We start from the raw sequence: 20,814 nt of genomic DNA, 5'->3' as shown, positions 1-20,814 counted from the left end.
TTTCAGCCGCTATTCAAATCCACTTTAATCACTCTCAGGAGAGCAGGGGTCAAAACAACAGGCCCCGCCCACAAAAGACAGTAATCTGCGAATCTAACGAGCTTTAGTTAACGGAGCACGAGCGTGCATAATGACAGAGTCCTAACCTCCTGGGACCCGGGGTAGAAAATATTATTTGATGCAGCCAGAAAATACATTAAAACATACTTTTATTATTTATTTATTTATATAATAGGAACATGTTTGAACAATAAACTTGTACCACACTACAACATATTTATAATAATAGGCTAATTTGCAATTTCCGTCCCTGGGCTTTGACCTATTTTGGATTGGTGTGTTACTGCATGTGCACAACAGTGCTGAACTGGACTGTGTTGATCATGAGTGTAACAGTTTTGTAAAAAAAAAGAAAAAACTCCCGAAATTGAATAAATTGTTTTGGGGAAATTTGTCTAAAATTACTTCACAAAAATGACGGATTCCTTTAAGAGACACACATTTGTTAATTTTGTATTTTTCAACAGTAAAATATCTGTATCAAAATAAATGCTTGTAGACCATTTTATTCTATTTATTGAGTGAAATGCTACGTTGTGTAACTTTAAATATGCTTTAGCAATGCATTGAACTAATGATTTACATCCATATTAGACATAATTTGGTCCAATATACAGGTGAAACTAGTATATCGTTCAGAAGTAAATTTATTTCTGTAATACAACTTAAAATGTGAACCTAATATCTGATATACTCATGACATGCAAAGTGACGTCAAGCCATTATTTGTTATGATTTTGATGATTGTGGCTTACAGTCCATTTCAAAATATTCAAATGTTCTTAAATTTTTAATTTGGGTTTTTACAAGCTGAACCATAATAATCACAATTATAACATATAAAGGCTATACATGTCTCACTTTGCATGTAATGAGATAAATCATATATATGTCTCACAGTTTAAGTTAAATAATAGAAATGAATGCACTTTTTAAACAATATTCTAGTTTGTTTTCACCTGTAGGTCTTGTTCACTCTTTTTAGGTTTAGGACTGATTTGATCTTAATCTAGGCTCAGTGGCACTTGAAAGATTAAATAAATAATTTAAAGAGGCAGTACCTGGAGTGACGTTTGAGAACCACAGCCCTATTATAGTTTATAGATGTTACATGAACTCACTAACTCAGCACTAAGGCCCCTATCGGCTAGTCATAGCTATAATCCAACTCTCCTTTGTTCTTAGTAAATTCTTCATCTCACAAATGCAGGCTGGTACTTCTCCACAGGCCCAGGCTATTGTAACTTACTATATACAAATCTATCTTATTCCCTTTCTAATCTCTTCAGTAATGTAAGGAGGATAGTGGGTCATAAAATGAAACACACATGGTCATTTTCTTAAAGCATATTTTCTTACAACATAATTAAAGGAACAGTTTTGCTTGGAAGCCTCAATGGTTTTGCTGTAAAAGAGCAAAAAAAGTTGTAAGGTAAATTTTTATCACATAAATGAAAAACTATATGAAAAGATAAAGGATTCCTTATATACCTGCAACGCTCGCCCCTTAGTTTCAATTGGTAACAGAAAGTTTGTCAACGCACAAATGACACAGGCAACAGCAAAAGGACAGAGGGCTTTTATCACTGACTGGGACATCAGCACCTACATTGACAAAACAGACAAAGGAAAGGTCAAGCAGCCCACAATGTAGAAACTGGATTATAAGATATTGTGTTTACCTGTGCTATGAACGGCGCAATCATGCCACCAATGCGACTGAATGATGTACAGAAGCCCATCCCCAGGGAGCGAGCCACTGTGGGATACACCTATGGCAAAAAGAAAGGTTAAAGTCACAGATACCATAAAAATATACTTATACTATAAAGAGGTAGTAGAAAATCATACCTCTGCAGTGTAGATATAAACTACGTTAAAGTTCATAGAAACTAGGGAACGAAGCAAGAAGAGCAGCACAGTAAACCCAAACCTAGACAAAGACATCAAAGTCATTAAAGGGTTACACAATTATGGTTGGCTTTAAATAATGGAACTCACATAGTGGTACAAATGTTGATCAACATAAAAAACACAGCCGCCAGCAGCTGCAAAACTGTCAAACTCAGCTTCCGTCCCAGTACGTTGAGGAGACCAATGTTTAGCGGAATAACTAAGAAGAAAAAAACATTTACTCACTCAATGTTTGTTTCGGGTGCCTTTTGAATGGGTCATTATCTACTCACGGGCAACTTCTCCAAATGAGCTGATAAGAAGTGTTTGGTAGTCGCTGTTCCCAAAAGGAATGCAGTAACACAACCCGTCCTCTAGGCGGTGTTTGACCTGGTGCTCTGCGTCAGCATTTGTTACACACAGCAGGTTTTTCTCCAGGAGTTCTGAACTGCTCAGCACTGAGCCATAATATGCAAAGGAGGCCACAAACCTGTGGGATAGAAAAGACTCAACGTGGTTAGTCACAATCAATAAGATATGATATGATGAACAAATAAATACACTTTTTGGATCACAAGACAAAGTATGTTCGTACCATGAGTACCAGAGCAGTAAAGAAGTCCTCCTGAAAGTTGGATTTAACAGAAGCCTCCAGTTGCCCCGCTCTGACTACAATAACAGATATGTATTAGTAACTGTGTATGATAGTTTTAAATTTGCAGTTGTTTCCAGTTCACATCCCCAGTGGCTACATACTGAAGCAGGTTCAACCAACTGTCCCGGTGGGAGGGATGCTCTGTTCATCTTTGCAATTTTTTGCAGTGTATTGACAGCCGCCTGAATGTTTCCTGCAGACACATTGTATCGCGCAGACTCTGGAATAAACTTATGCAAAACAGAGAAGTTGGAATGAAAGACAAATACAGCAGTAAAGACAGGACATTTGAGAATTCCTACTTTAAAAAGGAAAATGAGGATGACACTCGGTGCAACAGAGAGGCGAATCATCCACCTCCAGCCCAGCGTGGGGACTACCAGCATCCCCAAGATGATGATCAGAATGGAGCCTAACATCCAGAAGATCTGCAACACAAGGCATGCTGGGAAGTTGTTTGACTCACAATAGAAAGATGCATGTTTATATCATCTAAAAAGGTACAGATACTGTATATTTCTGACGCAAAGCTTGTATTGAACAGAACTGTAAGACACGCAATCAAGGGTGTAGGTTTGTTATCAACTCCACAACTTTCCCCCTTTTTTAATAAGAAGACAATAATTCCTTTAGTAATAATAACAATAATTCCTGTAGCGGCCGGGATGAGGATCAGCACCTCCAAATCTGAGGCCATGGTTCTCACCGGAAAAAGGTGGCTTCCCCTCTTCAGGTCGGTGGGGAGTCCTTGCCTCAATGGGAGGAGTTCAACTATCTCGGGGTCTTGTTCACGAGTGAGGGACGGATGGAGCGTGAGATCGATAGACGGATCGGTGCGGCGTCAGCAGTGATGCGGTCGCTGTATCGGTCTGTCGTGGTGAAGAGGGAGCTGAGTCGGGGGGCAAAGCTCTCGATTTACCGATCGATCTACGTTCCTGCCCTCACCTATGGTCATGAGATTTGGGTAATGACCGAAAGGACAAGATCGTGAATAAAAGCGGCCGAAATGAGTTTCCTTCGCAGGGTGGCTGGGCGCACCCTCCGAGATCGGATGAGGAGCTCAGCAACCCGGGAGGAGCTCAGAGTAGAGTCGCTGCTCCTTCATATCGAAAGGAGCCAGCTGAGGTGGCTCGGGCATCTGTTCCGGATGCCTCCTGGTCGACTCCCGCGGGAGGTGTTCCAGGCATGTCCTTTTGAGACAAGGCCTCATGAAAGGCCCAGGACACGGTGGTGGGACTATGTCTCCAAACTGGCCTGGTGTCGCCTCGGGGTCCCCCCAGAACAGCTGGAGGAGGTGAGTGTGGATCGGGAAGTTTGGGCATCTCTGCTGAGACTGCTGCCCCCGCGACCCGGCCCCGGATAAAGCAGAAGAAAATGGATGGATGGATGGAAAGGAAAGAGCATACCAACTATTTTCTGATCATTTTTGAGTACAATATCTAATCTAATTAAAACACAAACGCATGTTTCTTCCAAACTTGTAAATGCGGCGCATGTAGACTCCATAAACAGATTGTAGCCAACCCACAAATGTGAAGATCTCCGCGAATATTTGTCAAATGAACACAAAACAAAGAAGTGCTGTGATGCACACCATCCTCTAGCCACGCCTTTAGTGCCCTCATCGGTGTAAGGGTTTTGTGAAAGATCGCACAATGAGAAGATGGGCTTGGAGGGGACAACTTGGTCATCCTGAAATATTGGTGGGGCATGTCCCCATGACCCCCACGCAAACATACACCCATGCACACAGTAAAATATATGATTCCTTACAGTGGCCAGAGGCAGCAAGTAAGCTCGATACTTTGCGGGAATGAACTCTGTCTTCAGTACAAATCTAAAAAATAGAAACATAGGAAGATTTACTTGTGTTGGCAATAACAGAAAACAAAAACTATTAAAATGAATTGATATTATTAATAACAGTACAAATAATTCAACATTTTATTTGATGATTGTGTGTGAGAATGAGCTGACCCCTGAGATACTCCAGCGACTCCGCAGCCCACCATACTGCGCAGAAAGATGAACCAACCATACGTCGGTGCAAAGGACGTGAGGAGAGAGAAGTATGCACTCCACACGAAACCTCCAAACACCGACTGAAACAAACGCATCATTAACAAAACACTACAGAGAAACAATGTTCATCAGGTGCCTTACTTTCCAGCGTCCATATCTGTCAGCAAAATAGCCTGCAAGTACGCCACAGACCATGAAGCCCAGAAAGACCATCTGCAACACAAGTGAATAGATCATTAAGACATTGTTGAATACACAGTGCAAAAATGCTTTCAGTGTGAATGTACCGTTGACACAAGCGCCACCTGCCAGTCCTCAAGACGCCACTCACACCGGATCTCAGGGGACACTACAGCCAGCAACATAATCTCCATTGCTTCCACAATCTTAATGTAGATAAAAAGTTAAGTAAATATATAAAAACAAAAGGGTACTGAATCAACGTTCTCTTACATTTGATGCACCCATAATGAGAAAGAGCAAGATGTGAAAACGCCCGAAGCCAATCGTCTCTACCGCTTCCTCTACTGTATAAGTAGGATTGGAAGCTGGAACGCACCACACATTACCTTTTAATAATGCACAAGATCATGCCTATCCCATTGAAATGACAGTTTAACTACTGACTCACCACTGTCTTTGTCCTTTCCATCTTGTGCCTTTATAACTGGTTTCTCTTGCAGTTCCAGATCCTGCAGATGGATGGCGCTCACCAGCTGAGTTCTCATGCCATCAGCCATCTACAACCATTCAGTAAGCCTGGAGTTAACTCATGTTAGATACCATTGATAAATATTTACAGAATACAAACAAAAAAACACACAATAATAATAATAATAATAATAATAATAATAATAATAATAATAATAATAATAATAATAATAATAATAATAAGTGTGGCCATCAAACAGTGGAATATGTTGCCAATAGAGCTGACCACATGTGTAGGCCTAAATTTTAACACTTTTTCACACCAGGCTAAAAAATGGCTTATTTTAAAACAAACTTGTTCCCATAATGTCCTGTAATTGGTGTGTGTGCAACAGTGTGCAATTTAATGCTTTGGAATGAATGAAGTGTGTGTTGATTTTAATGCTGTTTTTGGGGAAATGTATTATTCTGTATTAGTATTTTTATGACTTTGTTGACATCAGTCTGCCCAGGGACTGCAGGTGGAAATTAGTGCTATAACCTGGTACAATGCATCTCTCCCTTTGAGGTTAATGTATATTGTACACTGTCCCCGTTCAAATAAATAAATAAATAAACTAAAACTAACTAAAAATAATAATAATAATAATAATAAAAAAATAACACCTATAGTGTAGTGCTTCGCTATTCCGCAAATTTCACAGCGCGTATTTTCTTTTTTCTTTTTTTTATGGATTTTATTAAGCCCATCGTCATTTTGGTTCCAAAGTAGTTCTTCTTCCCTACTATACTAGACACAATACTACAACATACCAAGTATAAATCTACCAAGTCTACAATGCTCCTTCGTAAACATAGGCTACCAGTCAGTCGGGATATTGAGCTGCCAAAAACAAGTTGTACAGGTGTGAAGAAACCCTTGTCTCGAGGTTAGTTCACAGACACAGACACATGTTGTAACTATGCGATCTTTCGTCTTAAAGCGCGTCACACGTACGCGCTTCGTTAGCTCGCAGCAACAGGAAAACAACAAAACACAACTTGTCTCAAAAAGAAGAAGAAACAAACAAACATCACCGCTTGTATTTTGACTTACATTGTGGTTTGAATCACGGGAAACACAAGATTGATGTTCCTTTTCTCATTCTTCTGGATGAAGCCTTCCCAGAAGTGTAGATGTTGACCTGTGCAGGTGTATCAGGAAGTCATCGCCTGAGAGGCGAACAGGGGCGGGCCGGGGCGGGCCGGAGGAGAGCCTCACAATACAGTCATGGCCTCACATCGGGATCGTATTCAGCAGAGGATTGTGGGCTGTGCCTGGGATTATCATCTGAAAGAACCTGACTGCTCAACGAAACTGGGACGCTTTTCCAAAATAAGATAGTCAACACTAGAGCCGCGGGTACATTTACTCAAGTAAAGCAAGTTTTTGAGGAAACTGTAGCCTACATAAAAGTATTTACTTTAAGATAATCCTTTATTGATCTCACAACGGAGAAATTCACTTGTTGCAATCGGCATTCAATAATATCACTTCTACTTGAGTAATATTGTAATGAAGTGTCTTTACTTGAGTACTTACCAATTTATTTGAAATATTTATTTTATGGTATTTTCCTTGAAAATATTTGGATTTAGGAATATTTTCACGTTATTACAAGTTTTGTTTCTCATTATGTGGCCAATGTTTGGTCTGAAACATAGAAATCAGACTTTTACACTCAAATACTCAGTATTCACAGTTCTCAAGTAACATTTTTTTTAATCTTTACTTGAGTATTTATTTGAGTCACTACATTGTACTTGTCTGAGTAAAATTATTTCAAGGTAACGTTACTCTTACTTGAATAATTATTTTGGCTGCTCTACCCACCTCTGGTCAGCAGTATATACAGCCTAGTTTTGTGAAATGGGCCCTACATACGGGTCCTTACTCCTTTCAATGAGTCATTCTAATTTCTTGTTTAAAATGAAATGAATGTGGTCGTATTTTTTGTTAACATTAGCGTAAATGCGTGATGACTCTTAGGATAATAAAGGTGCGGAAAAATGAAAATTGTCAGCAGGGGGCGTAAAAGAGCTTGGTCTTAGTCAAGCAGACTGCAAATTAAACCTGAGGCAATTTGAGGGCTGAAATTAACTATGCTTGTCTATGTACAGTCATTCTTTTAAATTAAATGAACCATGACTCCAAGAATGTGCTTCATGTTCACGGTTAAAGTCACATTTTCCCACATTTGCCGCAGCCTCACGCTGCATTTTGAAAGACGACTTGACCGCGATTCAAAGACAAGGCTTTACGGTTGAACTTTGACAAATTTCTTTAATCTTGTTTAGCACAATCTTTTCGACAATACAGAATGCAGCTCACAGAGTTTGGTTAAAACAGGTCCAGTCACATGAAGCTTCCAGCTCTGAATATGTCCTCCTACAGTTTTTTTTTTCTCACAATGTTGACTTTTCCCTGTAAGTTATGCAATCAGAATATAACTGTTAAAATAGAGGATCTTTCTCAAGTAAACCAAGTGCAAAGAAAGTGAAAGGAACTCAAAGGCTCCTGCTAGATGGACTTTCAAAGACAAATCGATTGACCAGAACATTACTGGCTTCAGTCATGAACAATTGGCCAATGAAACCAAAAGAACAAACCAGAGTAAGAGTTCAGGGACAGTTGTTTTGTCTGAAACATCTGCAGTGGGATCGGACATACAGAAAGCATAAAACATTCATCTTTTTTTCTTGTTTTTTTTTCTTTTTTTCTTGTTTCTGGGGAAAGAACAAACCAACATAAAAAGAAAAAAAAACATTCAAAAATGTGTGGGCGCTTCGGCAAGCTTAGACACACCTTGAGTTGTTAAATAGCACCATGTGATTGTGTGTGTAGGTCTTGTACTGAAGGTAACTTGTACCCAGTTGATCATCACCAACTGGTGAGCAATAATAAAAGATATTTTGGCACTGCTGCTGTGCTGTCCCATTCTGAGTAACAACCACAAAACAAAAATATAGTTTTTTTTTCTCCTTTATAATAGCTTCTATTCAACACAATATCAATACATTGTTTATTGTAGCCACCGTTTAAATTTTAGAAAAAGAAAAACTAGATGTCTATATACTCTAGTTCCAATCTTATGGAGGATGACGATGTGACAATCACTTTTTACTTTTCCATGTGATGTAGAACAACAATTTTTCTTTTAAAAACTGTTCTTTTAGCAGCATGCTGACATTAACGGGTACATCACAAACAGCTAGAGTTCAAACTGGTTGAACATGATAAAAAGCAAACCAATCTTGTAGCCACCAGTGCACAACAACTCCCTCACCACCATCTTCAAACAGAAGCCTCAAGACAGTGTCCACATCATCACAATAAAATAACTTTTGCTAACAATTTAACTTTCTGCATATTGTAAAACTCTTCCTTTTCTTCTGCATAAGGCTATGGTAATTAAAAAAATAATAGCTAACATGTCACCATCTTTTCCCTTTTCAATATTTTTTCATTTTCTGACCAAACGGCTACAGTCAATCTTTACGTGACTGACTCACTATATAGGATTAGGCATACACTTTTATGAAACTACATAACTGCAGTGATTCTCTATGTAGTGCATAAAGCATTATGTCAAAGCAATGTAGAAGTTGGATTTTTTTCTTTTTTGCTAATTAATGGCACCAACAAATGAGCACACAAGCAAGCAGCAATGTCAAGCAAGAACTTCGGCTCATATAATACAGCCAACTTAAACAGAGGGAGAATACAACAATTTAACAGTAGCGTGGTCTTTTTTGATCAAAATAAAGGATTTAACGTAGACTTTCATAGACTTTACAAGCATTAAAAATAAGTTACTTTGATCATGACATTAATATTGTGCTCATTGGGTTTCTATCCATTTACATCAAATATTAAATAGATATTATTTCTATAAACATTATTTTCAGTCATCATGCCACAAGAACTGTATGCCATCCCCAGGTGTCGACCGTGAAGACCTCATAAAGCGGATCAGCAGAGTTCTCATCTCTGGCTGAGGTGAGTGCGGAAGGCAATGCATGGCAATGAAAGGAGGGCTAGAGCAGTGTTTCCCAACTTCTTTCCCAAAACACCCTTTTCCAATGACCATTTCGGGAATAAATGGAGTAACTTACAGTCTGAATGGTCAATGAGCAGATTATGGAACAACAATCCACATGAAACACTCGACTCTACCTAGTTTGGACCGTCTATTTCAAAATCTTTGGGAAGCTTTAAGGACCGCATCTTTGGGTCCACGACTCTGAGGTTGGGAATCACTGGGCTAGAGACTGACGGTAGCACCACAGCAAGAAAAGACGACCATGAACTGGAGAATAGTATGAGCCAGCAAGCTTCATCCACCAAGTCGAAGCTGCGACTTTTCTGTGTGTCAAAGCCTCCGCATCAAGTATCAGGGAATGCAGTATTAAGCTTTACTTATTGAGCTTTTGCCTAGAACCATGACGGAAAGAAAAAAAACTTGCTCTAAATGAATCAGGACGCCACAAGAAGCTTGCATACAGCTAACTGTACAAGTACCACAGCGAGAGCAACACTGTCTCTGTCTACTTATATGGTGATGGTATCTACTCCTCCACTGGAACAAAATGAAACATCCGCTTTAGACAAAAACAGAGGTATGATCCACTTTTGGAATTTAGGAGTTGTGCTGTCCATCTTTGAAAGGGGACAGCCCACTCCAGGAAGCACTTTGTGGAATCAGAAAAGAGAGTTCGATGAGGAAATGACATGAATGGTGGATCAATGAGACCCTGTAAATCACTGGAGGTCTGAATTCACTTTGTCTTATTGGCACGGTCTGAAAGTAAACTGCAATGTTCCAGCCTTTAACATAAATCCTTTAGACAGGAACGGTGTAACAAAAACAGGTTGAATCCTTATTCCAAATGAGTGTTTCAGGGGTAGCTGGCTACTGCTGTCTGTTTTTGTGCCAGGCGTCGCAACTCCTCCCTGATGGCCTTTATAAGAGAGGCTGAGGTGTGTGCCGAGGGGGACGCATCGTCTGGGGGGTACTCCGGAGTGGGAGACGTTAAAAGGAGAGGCGGAGCTGGTGAGTCCCGTAATGATGAACTAGGCATTTGGAAAACAGACGAAGAGGAAAACTCAGGAAACGAGAGCACCTGGAAAAGAGGAAAAGAGAGTCAGGAATGTGAAAGCTGAACAATTATTTACTTTTTTCTCATCAACCTACACACAATACCCCAATATGGCAAAGTTACTCATTGCTTTGTTGAGGCGCCTTTAGCAGCGATTACAGCTTCATGCAACAAACTTAGCACACCTGCATTTGGGCTATATTTCCATTCATCAGGTTCAGGTATACTGTAATTTGTCCTCTGCATTTGAAAGCAAATGGGGAGGTTAGATGGGGAGCGTCACTGCTCAGCTATTTTCTGGTAATTCCAGAGATGTTCAATCAGGTTGTCTATTTTGCTGCTTTCATCTTTCCCTTTATCCATTCTAGTCTCCAAGTTCCTGCCACTGAAAAACATCTCCAACGCATGAAGCTGCCACCATAATGCTTCACTATAGCGATGGTATTTTCCAGGTGATGAGTCGGTGCCTGGATTCCTCCAGATGTGACACTTGGTATTCAAGCCAAGTAGTTCTAGCTTGGTTTCATTACAGTACAGAATCTTGTTTCTCATGGTCTGAGAGTTGTTTTGGCAAACTCCAAGCGGGCAGTCATGGGCCTTTTACTGAGGAGGGGCTTCTGTCTGGCCACTCTACCATATAGGCCTGATTTGAGTCCTGCAGAGATGGTTGTCCGTCTGTAGGTTCTCCCATTTCCTCAGACTAACACTGGAGCTCTGTCAGACTGGTCATTGGGTTTGAGGTCACCTCCCTGACCAAGGCCCTTCTCCCCTGATTGCTCAGTTTGGGCGGACTGGGATGAGTCCTGGTGGTTCTGAACTTATTCCATTATGAATAGTATGGCCACTGTGCTCTTTGGGACCTTCAATGTTGCAACAACTTTTCTGCACCCTTCCCAGGACCTGTGCCCCGATACAATCCTCAGAAAATTAGAATATTGTAAAAAGTGCATTCATTTCTGTTATTCCACTTATACTGTGAAACTAATATACTAGACTCGTTAAAAGCAAAATAAGAAATGTATAGCCTTTATTTGTTATAATTTTAATAATAAATGGCTCAGCTTGTAAAAACCCCAAATCAAAAATCTCATAAAATTAGAATATTTTGAAAATGGACTAAACCATAATCATCAAAATTATAACAAATAAAGTCTTGACATGTCACTGTGCATGTAATGAGTCCATATCATATATTAGTTTCACATTTTAAGTTAAATTACAGAAATAAATTAACTTTTGAACGATATTCTAATTTTCCGAGTTTCACCTGTACGTAAGATATTTCTGTCTTTTGTTTTAAAATATTTGCAAAAAAAAACAAAAAACTTTTTCATAATGGAGTATTATGTGTAGATTAATGAGAAAAAAAGAACACAATTCAATACATTTAGGAATAAAGCTGTAACATAACAAAATGTGGAGGGTGTGAATAGTTTCATGTCTTATTACATATATGTTCTTGAGCACTCACACTTTCTCGACTAGCTCCCGGTCTGCAAAGGTCCTGATCAGAGTGCTGCTGGTTCCAGCTAGAGCCAGTGGGGCCTGACATACTGCGCCCTACCCCGGGGTAAGCACCAATCTGACTGGAAATGCCCACTTGGGTCAGATGGTGTAGATGTGCACCTAAAAATCATAAATAATTATCATAAATTATTATCATAAATTAACTTGGCACTTTTATTCACAAAAAATGCTAATAAAAATATGACAATGATAATTATGAATACCTGTACTGCCCCCTACAGGCCGTGGTCTAGAAGAGGAGGGGGGGTCGTCGTACTGCCCTCGGCTCAAATAAACTTCAGGCAGCTGGTCTCCACTTGAGACGTACCCTGAGCTCAGACCCTGTCTGTATTGAACACACAGGAGACTATGTTAGCATTATGTGTCTGCACAGCTGAAGTTTCAATTTGCTGACACTGACCTCTGGAGCAGACCCTGAACTGAAGTGGGAGACATCCCCAGCTCTGCATATCTCTGTAAGAGACAAAGACACAGTCATCAACATTCACATCTCGCTACCAGATAGTTCCCGGCTGCAGGACTCACTGCAGAGAAAGGGCTGTGAGTGGGGGCAGCAGGGAAGGAACCCCATTGCCTGCCTGGTCGGCGGGCTTGGGGAGAGGAGCAGGGCAGGGCAGGGCTTACCCCGCTTACCCCAGCGCTACCCTGTGACGATGGAGATACCAGGGCAAAGGCGTCATCGAGAAGAGAGTGCATCTGCTGCCGGGCCTCCTCGATGGAGGGCTGAGGGGGCATGTAGGGAGGAGGTGGGGGCGCGGAGTCGAACACCTCATCTGTAGGAGAGGGACTGCCGTGATCTGGGGGTAGGTCAGGGTCTGACTGCAAAATACAAAGGAATTGTTGAACAAGGTAAGCTGCACAAGTCTACTTAAAAACTGGAGAATATTTTATTTACCATGTATGCCACATTATTCAGGCCTGGGTATTTTCTGTAAGTGGCACTTTGATCCATGAGCAACCTGTCTCTGTCTGTATCCGGAAGACTCCCGGGACCCTGTTGAGTGCGGCGCCCCCGAGGAGAGCGCCTCTCTCTGTAAAAATATGTTGGCATCTTAACTGGTAAATCTACAATATATGTTTGTTTCTACTGCCGAGCAACAATTAAAACAATTGGAAATATTACCTTTTCCTCGAGTCATTGGGGGGTGAAGGGGCATCAGTCTGTAGAATACAGTCCATATGGTCATGGGCTGAGCTGTAAAGACGCTGTGCTGCAGCAGTCTGCACCGGACCATCCCCAAAAGCATCCATGATATCATCCATGGAAGGAAACTCGCACTGACCTCTTCTCTTAGCACGCTGCCTCAGCTTATTCCTATGGTGCTCAATCTCTGACTTGTGCCTTAGCGCCACCTGCATTAGACCAGGCAGACATTTACATTCAATACAGACTAAACTCCCCGTTTATGCAGTGCCAGTTCAAGTGTGGTACCTCAGTGTTGAGCTTGTCTATATGGGTGGGACTTTGTTGTGGAGGTGTGTGTTGGGAGGGGGGGCTTGGACGTGGCTGCATGGCGATTAACTGCACCTTGTTAGTTTGACGGCGTGTACACTCAGAAGAACATTTTGACACGCGGTCGACATGGTCAAAGATGGACGAGGATGAGAGCAGCTCCTCTGGACCACTGCCAGACGTAGCAACTGGAGGATTAGAAGGTATTGGTGTAAAAAAAATCAAGAATACGAATTCATTCTTTAAAATAATAACAGTAATAATGATAACAACAACATACCCATTTTATTCCTCCCTTCAGCATTGAAATAGAAAAATGAAACTTTGTTAGTTCACAATATTGACTATGCATCTAAAACTTTCAGCAGAATATAATTCTCTGACCATTTTTGGGCAGCTTCTTCTGCTGTTTTCCTTCAATAGGGGTTGCTGCAGGGCGAGTGCTTTCCTCCGCTGACTCTCTGCCACTCGACTGATCACTGCCAAGTGAATCACCATCTGATGGGCTCATTCTAACAAACATTAAAACAACCACATGATCAATATTGTCATTTTGGTTCCCGGTAACCAGGCACAGCTTTGACGTTCTGACCTGCCTCTGCGTCGACTAGACCTTGGAGCTTTAGTGGACGATCCTTTTGATTTGGGAGTGTTCAGATCCCCTCCGTCTGAAGGTGTGGCCTCTTTAACAGGAACCGGCAAAGGCCCAGGCTCCTGAATCACCATAATGTCATCTTTGCTGTGCTGGCCGAGATGTAGTTTGGCAAAGTCAAAACCTTTCACACTGGGAGCCTGAAGCTGAAAGCACAGAGTGTGTCAGGATCCTCGTAGGATTACTGGCAGAATATTACCATCTCTGTTGACATCTGACCTTTTGTCTCTGCTGAATGGTGTTGATCGCATCCGGTTGAAACTCCAGCTTGTCTGATCCACACAATTTCCAGTACAGGATGATGATGATGAAGACAGCCAGGAGTACAGGGACTACCACACCAACAATGAGCCAGATGCTGCTGGCCTGAGTTTCAGCGGGAGGCACCGACAGTGTCTCCACAGCTGGACACAGTGACAGAGACACAGGATAAAACATAGATGCACAAATACATGTTAAGAAATATAGTCATATGTGTCTCACGTTGAGCCAAAGGCCTCTGAACTCGATGTCCCAGGACGATAGCTGCTCTCTGCGGATCCAGACGGTTCAGAGTGGCAGCAGTGACCTCTGCAGGTATGCGCTCCCCACCGGGGCCCTCCACGAAGTACAACATCTCCAGAGGTCGCTCTGCCCCCGACAGCTTTGCCACCCGCACCACCTGATGCAAAGTACTTTTACTCACTGCAGTGACTCGTACATTTCAGATTTGGTATGAGTAGTGGTGGTCAAAGTACTTGATTTTGTTATTTGAGGAAAATAAAGATTCTACTCAAATATTCAAGTCAAATATTACTCGAGTTGAAGTACAGGTCGTTCAGTCAAATTACCTGTATTATTTTTTTATTTGAATTGACTTTTATTTAACCAGGAAAGTCCCACTGAGATTAGGAATTTCTTTTTCAGGGAAGTCCTGGCCCCAGAGGAGAACCAATTGTACATGTTTTAGTGGTAGGGGAAACAGACACAGGGAGAACATGCAAACTCCACATCGACAGACCCGTCTGGCTGCACCACCGCGCCGTCCAATTATTACTGAAGTATTTAAGTGTAAGTAAGTATTCAAAATAAAAAGTACAGATCATCATACATTAGTTTTGTAATACCTTTAGCTTCAAAAACCTAAAGCAGATTCACGTCCTGTATGTCAACACAATTGGAACAAACCTTATCTATAAGATTTCTACGACTATTCGTCTTGGTGAATTTAGGACTTACTTGTAAACTGTTGTTGCCTACTGCTGTAGCTCTCTTCCAGCGCCTTCTACTTGCTCCACTCAGACCTTCTTCCAACAGAAGGGCCAGACGTCTCTCCAATCGAGCTTTAAAACTTCTCTCAGCCACCTGCTGATCCTGAACACCCAACAAGACTAAAAACACAGAATGCAAAACACAGCCCTTTCAGAGTGAGCAACGACAATTTAAGATTATTTCAATCTATTACAGTACATAGATCTAATTTTACCTGTGCGGACCCATGTTGAGCGCAGATGATGAGAAATATTCAGCTCTGGGTAGTGAAAGGCTGCAAATCACAAGAATGTGTCAATAGTTAACTACTACAGCAACACCATTTCATCAGTGTATGCATCTTACGCTCTGCAATTTGTAGAACAGGATATCCAACATAGAAGCTGAACTCAACCGGGCTGAGCTTCCGTAAGTGCTCACTGATCTCTGACCCTGTCAAGTAGCCCCGCCCATCTCGTACTGCAAAAGTGATGTCCACCGGAGCCTTCTGTTGCTTCTCTGGTCTGATCACGCCAAAGGTGATATTTAATAACTGGTGGCGCAAAAGTGCAAGATATAATACAAGATATACATGTACATTATTACATTAATGTCATTTGTGACAAACAATCTATAATTTGGAGTAATAATAATTTCAGATTCCACCGGACCACCACCAACCACATGCCTCGCCATTCAGTCATTTATTAACCACAAACCAGAAACAGTCGAAACATCTGCAAATTCAATCACACAATGTTGATCTTCCCACTGCCTCAGTTTTACACTATGAGCTAATGGGTTTACTTCAAATTATATGTAAGTATGTAGCCTCAACTTTTAAAATGTTCTATATGTTTTACAATTGTTGTTGGCATTATACCATTGAAAAGTGTCTTTGCAGCCGATACTGACACATTTACAGAAATGTTCAAATGTCCCTATCAAATAATCTACTAAATAAAATTAAATGAACATAAATGCAACATATGACAACAGGTACACAACTGACCTGGACACTAATGTTGCTATTCTCATGAGCGCGCCGGCGACTCTCAGCGTAGGCCATGAGCAGGCCCCTTTCAACTCGCTCACTGAAATTACACACTCGGACATCGATGTGGGAGGGCACAAACTGCAGAATGGTGTGGATCTGATAGAGAAGGTCTGGTACAGTGTAGAGAGGTGATACAGTGGGGATTGGGCCAAAGGTGCGCCCTGGCCGTCGCAGGGCGTTGATGACAGACATGGATGTATAGATCAAAGGTCCAGAGACGACGCGGAAAGCAAAACTTGATGGCGTTCTCAGAAACTGTGAAGAAAGAGAGAGATCTAGTCAAGACGGCACAGTGAATATGACCACTTGCACTTTCTACTCTGGAATCTTGACGGTGAGGTGTAACTACTCAGAGGATCACGTGGCTCCGACAATTTGCTGAAATGCCCATCCCTGTCCCCGAGAACATCTCCTCATTTCCCGCTATGTTCCCATACCTTCACCTAACAACAATAATTACCTGAAGCTCCACAGAACGATTGAACTCTCGTCTCAGCAGCTCTCTGACTGGACTGAAACTTGATGATGAGCCTTTAGAACTCACTGGACACAAAAAACAAAATTACATCAGACTTACAACTTGGAGATTTGTGGGGTTATTGTATAAAAGAGGATGTGTTTACCAATTCTAACAAGGTACATCTCTGGTTTTGTAACATTACAAAGGTAATGCCTGGAAGGGGGAGTAATCCGGGGTGTGGTGACTTGTGGAGTTCTGGTCAGGCTGATCACTGTAATCTGGGTAGTTGTGGCAATCGCTTTGGTTGTCGTGACAAGAGGAGTTGTTGTTGTTGTGGTTTTTGTTGTTGTAGTAGAAGAGGCATGGGTGACAGATGTGGTTTGAACAGGTTTTTCTGTGATTAGTGGAGGCCTATCTGGCTGTTCTGAATGGGAAGGTGAACGTTGAGAGGGAGTCATTCTGCCTGTAGTGTTTGAAGGAGGAAGTGGTGGTCTCCCTAATATAATAGTAGTATAATCTTTCATCTTAGGTGGGGGAGTAGGGCCAAGAGAAGGCTTCAATTTGGTTGGAACAGTTGGTGGGACCGTCAAAGGAGGTGTGGGCCTGCTGACCTCTTGACCCACAGACGAACTAGTTGGAGGAGCAGAGGGGTGTGTTGGGCTTTGTGTTGCAGTCGGAGATATAGATGGTTTTGTCACAGTGCGCTCTCGCTCCCATTCCCTCTCCCGCTCCCTCTCCCGGGCCAGCAGGTTGGTGTAATACTCCAGACTGTTCATGTCGGGCAACAGCAGCTCAGTGGGCTCCAGAGGCATCATGTCCTCTGGATCATAGTCCTCATCCCAGGTGGGGAACAGGTCTGGCTGGGCAGGTCCTGCATGTAGTCCTATGGTGGGAGTGGACAGGGATGGAGACAGATGAGAGACAAGCGGCAGAGTGGGCCGGCTGGGGAAGGCTGTGTTGTAGGAGACCCAGTGTCCATCGTCGTCATCATAATAAGGCTGACTGGGCAGGGGAGTGGCCAGGGCCAGCTCCTCTCCATCAGGCACCATAAAGGACAGAGTTTCCACATAATCTCCAGAGCCCCAGGTCTCCTCTAGTGAGGGGCTCTGCTCAAGTGATGGGTGGGGAGGAGGAGGGGCTAGGGTGGGCTGGCTGTGGGGTGGCAGTGGTGGGGGTAGGCTGGGAGAGAGCAGATCAGGTGGTCTAAGCAGGAGATGGATGCCTTGTGCGCCAGAGTCAGAGTCTTCAGCCATGCCGGTGCTGCCCATGGTACCATAGTATCTATGGTCAGGGCTAGAAGAGAGTTGTCTCAGAGCCAAAGAGGGAGATGATTCTGCTGTGCTGTTTGAGTTGAGCCTTCCTAAAATGACACAGAAGGACGGACATGTTAAGTTTGAACTTTGTGCCATTACTTATATTTGCATACAGCGTACAGTTTTCTGATTTACAAATAATCAGGACAATTTACTCACACCAACTAAACAAATAAACAAATACAGGTTGATCGCAACAAGGGCACTACATGTACTTTTTCCATGTCTGGTGCCAGAAATTAGGGCTGGGTACTATTAAAAGATATATATCAAAAAAGAAATTTAGGTACTACTGGTATATATATATAAAAAAAGGTATTTTATGGAATAAAGCAACATTACTTTTCTGCATGGTTCATTACTTTTCTGTTTTATTGTTCTAGATGACAAATATTTTAGCATAAGTATATATAAAAAAAAGCATTGTTCAGGAATCGGTATTGTACTTATAAGATAAGCCTTTATTGATCTCAGAATCGAGAAATATAGTATTGTTAAAGTACCTGTATCGGGGAAAAAAACTGACAGCACCCATCCCTACCAGCAATTAAATCATACCTGGTTGATTACTGGTAAAAAATACTTTTTGTACTAACCCTCGGAGCATGGCCGAGAAAAGAATGTAGACAGATAAAGGACTATTAGATGATTGACTTTCCTTGAGCAAAACCAGTTGTTTTTTATGTGCTGGGATGGTCTATTATCCTGCCAAGTAACTTTCTAAAGTGCTGTATCAGGACATGCCAGGGATTGAAATCTAGAATCAATCAATTATTATCATTTTTCGCTTTTTTTAATGGTACTATGCAGGATTGGTTTAATGGTAGCCTACTGAGCCATACTAGCAACCTTCACACAATCTTGACTGAGGTGCTTTCATCCCATCCCTGTTGCCATAGTGACGCAGTGCTGTGCGTCACGTGCTACATGACGCTTCATTGGTATTCTGGAGATGACGCCCTCAGATCACAGATACAGAAAGGAAAGATAGATAGATCATGATATTGATCATTTTAGTGCCACTCTCTACCAAGTAAGCGTATTATTCTTTAATCTATTCTCTAATATCAAGTGTATAAGACCTTACTATAAGTAAGTTTATAGTAAGAGGCTTACTGTAAAATACATGCGCTTACACCAAACGGTACTTTCATCATTTGGTCTAAGCTATCAATATTTTCTACTAATAAAATATATATTAATCATTATCAATATTACAATATTGGAACAGACTTAAGTCTAAGTGTTTAATTCCAATGTCTGGCCTTTAAGTAGATGTCTGTGGCAAAGTGAGTGGGAGGACAAACATGAAGACTTGAGGCTTTCTCTTGCCATTTTGCCACTACACATAAACAGTGTGTGTGAATTACCTTTAAATGATGCGCCTGCAGTCACCATTAGCACCACCAGGCCCATCATCAGGAGTTGTATGGGGAGTGCTTGCCTGTAGACCATGGCTCCGAGGTCCATTAGGGTACCACTCAGGTGTAGGGGTCCGGGTCCCTGTCCTCAAAGGGCCGAGCCCACTACACTGTGCCATTAGGACAGACCAGGAGGCCCTACAGAAGGCACAAACCATCATGAAAGCACACACTTGGTATTTAAATTAGACTGTTTGCTGCAGATTTTTTAAGGCCACAAAAAAGACCCATTCCTCCGCTCTCCCCTTTAACGCATCAGTATAGTCTAGTGTGCGTGTACTCCACTGAATATCTGCTTTCTTCACAGGCCTGAGCTGATGTCTATGGTCCCAATCAACCTGTCTGCCCGGTTCTATTACCTTCTTCCATGACCCCATTACCGAACCCACCGTGCAATTAAGATGCCCTGGGGCTGCCCCATAGCCAGTACACTGCCGCATGCCCTCATATTTAGCAATCGCATATTTAGTCGCTGCGCTGATTGTTTCACCGAAAAACGCCTTATTAGCGGAGAGGAGCAGATGCACATATGAGCCGCCTCCCCGTGAGGCTCAGCTGGAGCCTGCATGCCGCTACATCCTCATCTGCATGCTGTACACCAGTCAAACAGAAAACGCACAGACATCCAGGATTCAATTGCATTACATTCGCATATAACCGCTGCCTCTCATATTATGTTCACATGTAATACTCAAAGGAGCCCATACCTGCCATCCTGTAGATGCGGTCAAGGCGCGTCACGCCTCTCACATAGGCGCGCAGCGCGCTCCCTACGCGGGTAACAGGCGATTGTGAATGCACGTTTTCCCTATGATGATGCTAGCGCAGCATCGCCAAACTATCACTGAATGAGCCATCCTAATAGCCTACTTCAGGCTTATGATTCCCCAAACCAAATTGAAACCGCGTCCAACCACTTAGGGGGGTACGATATCCCCCTTTACCTCCCAAATGTAATCCCCTGTGATCCCCTACGTTTTTGACTGTAGGCTATACTATACACTGTGTATGTAGCACCTGAATGAACCTACTTCAACATCTGAGTGAATTACATGGTTAACTGATTACAGCACAGAGTGGAAAGCTGATTTGTGATTGTCAAACAGAAAACTGGGCTCTGAACTGATCAATTAGCCCAAAGCAGCTTTAATAAGCCTATTCATTATGAAGCAGTTCCTTTCCCTCCACCTCAGTGATGACGACACAGCATCACCTCCTTCTACCTACACACCTACCTGGGGCTCAACAAATAAACCTCATTCGTTCTTGTCTGTTGATTTC

At 42.1% G+C, this 20,814-nt stretch overlaps 2 protein-coding genes across 2 annotated transcripts; both read right to left on the bottom strand.

Annotated features, from left to right (window-relative positions):
* Nucleotides 1-1,413: 1,413 nt before the first annotated feature.
* On the bottom strand, nt 1,414-6,474 carry svopl (SVOP-like). The gene is made up of 16 exons (XM_079551579.1): nt 6,378-6,474; nt 5,262-5,370; nt 5,084-5,178; nt 4,918-5,016; nt 4,772-4,843; nt 4,586-4,710; nt 4,382-4,445; nt 2,911-3,036; nt 2,710-2,838; nt 2,549-2,622; nt 2,247-2,443; nt 2,062-2,173; nt 1,912-1,993; nt 1,743-1,832; nt 1,552-1,665; nt 1,414-1,465 (listed from the first exon to the last, which is right to left on the bottom strand). The coding sequence occupies exons 2-16, from the start codon at nt 5,368-5,370 to the stop codon at nt 1,454-1,456; spliced, it is 1,500 nt and encodes a 499-aa protein (XP_079407705.1). The 5' UTR covers nt 6,378-6,474; the 3' UTR covers nt 1,414-1,453.
* Nucleotides 6,475-7,589: 1,115 nt separating this feature from the next.
* LOC306960215 (UPF0606 protein KIAA1549) lies at nt 7,590-20,373 on the bottom strand. The gene is made up of 20 exons (XM_079552575.1): nt 20,241-20,373; nt 19,483-19,671; nt 16,963-18,159; nt 16,800-16,882; nt 16,295-16,594; nt 15,649-15,835; nt 15,518-15,577; nt 15,271-15,422; nt 14,536-14,713; nt 14,272-14,456; nt 13,993-14,198; nt 13,785-13,912; nt 13,380-13,588; nt 13,071-13,300; nt 12,843-12,978; nt 12,473-12,766; nt 12,348-12,400; nt 12,151-12,272; nt 11,892-12,046; nt 7,590-10,444 (listed from the first exon to the last, which is right to left on the bottom strand). Exons 2-20 carry the CDS (start codon nt 19,580-19,582, stop codon nt 10,220-10,222), a joined length of 4,200 nt encoding a protein of 1,399 aa, XP_079408701.1. The 5' UTR covers nt 19,583-19,671; nt 20,241-20,373; the 3' UTR covers nt 7,590-10,219.
* Between the last annotated feature and the right edge of the window lie 441 nt (nt 20,374-20,814).

Source organism: Gobius niger, assembly GCF_951799975.1.
Source record: "Gobius niger genome assembly, chromosome: 2".
NCBI lineage: Eukaryota > Metazoa > Chordata > Actinopteri > Gobiiformes > Gobiidae > Gobius > Gobius niger.
Note: the sequence above shows the minus strand (reverse complement) of the source record. Positions and strands in the feature narration are given on the sequence as shown.